This window comes from Berghia stephanieae, chromosome 8 (genome assembly GCF_034508935.2).
Source record: "Berghia stephanieae isolate SIO BIC M18660-M18661 chromosome 8, UCSD_Bste_1.3, whole genome shotgun sequence".
NCBI classification, from domain to species: domain Eukaryota; kingdom Metazoa; phylum Mollusca; class Gastropoda; order Nudibranchia; family Aeolidiidae; genus Berghia; species Berghia stephanieae.
In genome coordinates this window covers 7692347-7698116 of record NC_088367.1, presented here as the reverse complement: position 1 = coordinate 7698116, position 5770 = coordinate 7692347, and the positions used below count along the sequence as shown (strand labels likewise).

The 5770-nt window shown below is 36.5% G+C and overlaps 1 protein-coding gene across 1 annotated transcript in view; it reads left to right on the top strand.

The window, feature by feature from the left end:
- The first annotated feature begins 3035 nt into the window (after nt 1-3035).
- LOC144977955 (uncharacterized) overlaps nt 3036-5770 on the top strand; it is a 13116-nt gene continuing 10381 nt past the window's right edge. The window contains exon 1 of the mRNA XM_078923365.1: nt 3036-3323. Coding sequence (XP_078779491.1) covers nt 3083-3323 — 241 coding nt within the window. The 5' untranslated portion in view covers nt 3036-3082. The remainder of the gene's footprint in view (nt 3324-5770) is intronic.

Genomic DNA, 5770 nt, shown 5'->3' with positions numbered 1-5770 from the left:
TTTATTTTTTTTCGCATTGCCAATATAACTCGTACATGAATATAGTATTTCCAGTCAACAAATCAAAGTAAATGAAATCAATAATAAATCACAATAAATATTAACAATAATAATAATAATAATAATAATAATAATAATAATAATAATAATAATAATAATAATAATAATAATAATAATAATAATAATAATAATGATAATAATAATAATAATAATAATAATAATAATAATAATAATAATAACAATAATAATAATAATAATAATAATAATAATAATAATAATAATAATAATAATAATAATAATACTGATGATGATGATGATGATGATGATGATGATGATGATGATGATGATGATGATGATAACAATACTACTACTACTACTACTACTACTACTACTACTACTACTACTACTACTACTACTACTACTACTACTACTAATAATAATAATAATAATAATAATAATAATAATAATAATAATAATAATAAGTGACAGCCAAAATCAACAACGTAAGATATCATGATTGTGGTAAAACCATCCTCAATGACAGAGAACCAAAGACAATAATAATAATAATGATGGCAATGACTATGGTTGTCACGATGTTCTTCATTAATCTTCAATCATAAATCTTTCGTCACATGACATTCATATATCACTAGTGGCGAAAAATACGAATTGTACGTACACATTGCATAAATATTAACTCACTTAACCCTAACACCGACTGTATCCGTAGTTTACTCGGGTTACTTTTACCCCATGCCTATGTATTACATTATTTTATAGACAAATTATAGGCGTAGTATCAATAGGCGTAGTATCAAAGCTAACGTTTTTAGTTTTTACATGTTAATGATAGTTGAATAAAACTATCTATGTACATGCTCATTTTTAATACATTTTTATTCAATTTTGAAAAGTTGCAAAAATCTCTTAACATTAAGTGTGTTAATATAGATCTAATACATTTCTCATCTGTGTGTCAAGCTCAAGACATGCGCGATTATTAACACACACACACACACACACACACATAGCCCTATTTGGACCCATTCACCTACACACATATCCAACTACCCACACACATACACACGCATACAAAACATACACACACACACTCACACACACACACACAGATCAACAAAAATACCTGTACAACAAACAGTGAGCGATTAAAAAAATAATAAATGATTGAAAAATGAATTCATAGGATTCTACCAAGGCTAAAAGACAACGCTACAGATAGTATGCAGATGACGTCACTCAGGCCTTTGTTATTGTTTTTGCCATCCGCGTTTGTGAGTTGTTCTCACTAAACTGTATTAACCAGACTATAAAAGTTCATGGTTACACAGAGTTTGTGTGTTGGTTCGTTATACTTCCGGATGGCAATGTTGTGAACTCCTTGGCCAGGTGCATTCTATCTATAGATAGTATGCGCTTGGCTAAGAAGCTCATAACATTGCCATCCGGAAGTATAACTGACCAACACACAAAACTGTGTGTATCCATGAACGTTTATAGTCAGGTTAATACAGTTCAGTGAGCATTACTCATAAACGCGGATGGCAAAAAAACAATAGCAAGGGCCTGAGTGACGTCATCTTCGAACTATCTATAGATAGAATGCGCTTGGCCAAGGAGTTCACAACATTGCCATCCGGAAGTATAACGGACCAACACACAAACTCTTTGTAACCATGAACTTTTATAGTCTGGTTAATACAGTTTAGTGAGAACAACTCATAAACGCGGATGGCAAAAAACAATAACAAAGACCTGACTGACGTCATCCGCATACTATCTATATCCAAATTATGTTTTTATTCGTCTGTCTGAACAGGTGTGAGTTTAACTGCTCTGCATAAAATGAAGTGATGCTGTGCGTTTAGCTAAAAAAAACCTCAAAACATCCGCCAGCCAGATATAACGGACCAATACACAAAACAATGTGTAACCTAAAACGTTTTATAGATAGTATGCACTTGGCTAAGAAGTTCACAACATTGCCATCCGGAAGTAAAACTGGCCAACACACAAAACTGTGTGTAACCTTGAAGGTTTATAGTCTGGTTAATACAGTTTAGTGAGAAGTACTCATAAACGCGTATGGCAAAAAACAATAACAAAGACATGAGTGACGTCATCTTCGAACTATCTATATCCAAATTATGTTTTTATTCCACTGTCTGAACAGATGTGAGTTTAACTGCTCTGCTTAAAATGAAGTGATGTTGTGCGCTTAGCTAAAATAAACTCAAAACATCTGCCAGCCAGATATAGATAGAATGCGCTTGGCCAAGGAGTTCACAACATTGCCATCCGGAAGTATAACGGACCAACACACAAACTCTGTGTAACCATGAACTTTTATAGTCTGGTTAATACAGTTTAGTGAGAACAACTCACAAACGCGGATGGCAAAAACAATAACAAAGGCCTGAGTGACGTCATCTTCGAACTATCTATAACACACCAACACACAATACATTGTGTAACCTAAAACGTTTTATAGATAAAATGCGCTTGGCTCAGAAGCTCATAACATTGCCATCCGGAAGTAAAACTGGCCAATACACAAAACTGTGTGTAACCTTGAAGGTTTATAGTCTGGTTAATACAGTTTAGTGAGAAGTACTCAAAAACGCGGATGGCAAAAAACAAAAAAACAAAACAATAACAAAGGCCTGAGTGACGTCAACTTCGAACTCTCTATAGATAGTATGCAGATGACGTCACTCAGGCGTTTGTTGTTGTTTTTGCCATCCGCGTTTGTGAGTTGTTCTCACTAAACTGTATTAACCAGACTATAAACGTTAATGGTTACACAGAGTTTGTGTGTTGGTCCGTTATACTTCCGGATGGCAATGTTGTGAACTCCTTGGCCAAGCGCATTCTATCTATAGTCTTATTGATACAATTTGGTGAGAATTACTCATAAACATGGCTGGTTAAAAACAATAACAAAGACCTGGGTGACGTCAATTTTGTTCAAAAGAACAGTTGGGTTTTTGATGATTTCAATAAACAAGACATCGGCAACAGTCCGCCATTAGAAGCCATTGATCACGTGGATTTCGGTAAGATGAACGTCACTTTGTATCCAGCCAATCACACAACGTCTACCACACCGCCAATCACAACCACGCCCTCTCCATACAGCTGTGGCCTTGACCTCAGAAGAGGGGAACTTCCTCTGATTCTCCTAATCACTCTTGTTGTCAACTCCATGTCTGTTGTCGTCTTGTGGCGCATGCGTGGAATGTCGGATTCTGTGGATCATCTGCTCATCTCGATTCTAAATTTGAATGATTTATCAACAACAGGTAAGATATTTGTATTTATTAGACACACACACGAACACACACACCCACATGGACACACGAACACACAACACACATGGACACACACACACAGCATATACTTTCATACACATATGCTCAAACACATGCACACCCACACAAACATACACACACACACACACACACATTATCTTGTGATATATTTGTATCCACGTATTAGGATTGTTGGTTGTTAACGACAAAACGCTGGGAGTTGTAGCTATATGCTTAAAGATAATAATTGGTTTCATGACAATCATTTGATTAAGAACACTAAATTATAAAAGAAAAATGGCGAAATATCGATAGTCGCCATTAAAACCACGATTTTGACGGGTAATGATTCTTAAGGTCAAATATTTGATGTCAGTTAAATATGCTTCAACAGTCATGACGTCACTTCCCTCGTAATGACGCATGGTAACTTAGTAACTGGCTCTAAACTATTGGAACAATGGCTGGCGCCCTTATGAAATATGTCTCCGACGAGCATAAAAGTGTATCCAGAGGGAAGAAAACATTATAAATCTGATCATGTTTTGAATTTTATACATTCTAATCACATGACATATGAAAAGTTCTAGCCAGCATGAAGAATAAAAAGTACCGCTTTTCTTTGTTTAGAACCACGCTGCTCGCTGTTGCTGGGCGACGTGACATCAGACTATTGAATCCTATTCGTACGATTATCCGTGAAGTCTGTCTCCCCCACGCTGTCAGTCATCTATCGGGTTTCTCACAGACATAAAATAGACATGCACTGTATCTTCATCATCACGTCCCCTGTATGGGCGGGCAGACAATAGCGCAATGTACGCAACAGCTGGTGTACCCATCAAACCGTGACTGATTAACGGAAGTTGATTGTATTCCATGACCTTAGTTACAAACCCTCTCCCTTTTTTGATTGCCCCCCACGTGAACTGTGAGAGACGATTTTTCAATTTGTTGTGAACCAACTTTGATTCATCGATTCAAGACGCCAATGGCAATTGGATTCAATAGTCTGATGCCACGCCACCCGGCAACGGCGGCCATCTTGGTTCTAAACAAAGAAAATCATTACTTTTTATTCTTCATGCTGGCTAGAACTTTTCATATGAAATGTGATCAGAATGTGTAAAAGTCAAAACATGATCAAATCTATGTTGTTTTTTTTCCCCCTCTGGATACGCTTTTATGCTCGTCGGAGAAATATTTCATACGGGCGTCCGCCATTGTTCCGATAGTTTAGAGCCAGTGTTACTAAGTTACCATGCGTCATTAGGAAGGAAGTGACGTTACGACTGTTGAAGGGGATACCCAGTCTACATTTCCAGAGGTGGATATATTAATAAAGTTCATCTTAAACCAAAACGGAATATTTAATGTTAAAATTACCAAAAAATCATAAGTTGAAAATTTTAGTTTATGCAAATAAAAAGAAAAAAAAGAATATATTCATTCTTCTGAACAAAACAAAAAAAAACTATCGTAAGTCTACTTTTTTAAAAAAACAAACAAACAAAAAAAATCCACCAACAATAACAAAACTTGAGCGTATACAGTATAATAATCAGCACTAACGTGCTCAACGGGCTTTACAAATGTCCCATGCAAACAGCAACACTTAACATGCAAGCCGAAACATGACGCCTTTTAGACGATAGTACAATTTTTTTTCTAACAGAGACAATGCTGTCCACTGTCAGCTGTCCAGGTACTCATTTTATACCTGAGTAAGGTGAGAGAATGTGAGTGTAGAGCCTTTTCCAAAGATTCAACTATCCCCCAGAGCGTGACTCGAACTCGGAAGCTACCCATACAAAGCCGAGTGTCATTGTGATCAGAATGTGTAAAAGTCAAAACATGATCAGATTTATAATGTTTTTGTTTCCTCTGGATACGCTTTTATGCTCGTCGGAGAAATATTTCATAAGGGCGTCCACCATTGTTCCGATAGTTTAGAACCAGTTACTAAGTTACCATGCGTCATTGCGAGGGAAGTGACGTTACGACTGTTGAAGCGTATTGAAAGCACACAAGAAAAAGTAAGACAAAGGGAAATGAATTGAATTAAGTAGGGAAGACACGTAGATTCCAAGAGCACACTATCAATGTACTTGATTTGAGATCATCTAAAAGTCTCATCCAGACACAAACCGTAGCCATCGTTATCTTATAGATAGAATGCGCTTGGCCAAGGAGTTCACAACATTGCCATCCGGAAGTATAACGGACCAACACACAAACTCTGTGTAACCATGAACTTCTATAGTCTGGTTAATACAGTTTAGTGAGAACAACTCACAAACGCGGATGGCAAAAACAATAACAAAGGCCTGAGTGACGTCATCTGCATACTATCTATAGTCTGGTTAATACCGTTTAGTGAGAACAACTCACAAACGCGGATGGCAAAAACAATAACAAAGGCCTGAGTGACGTCATCT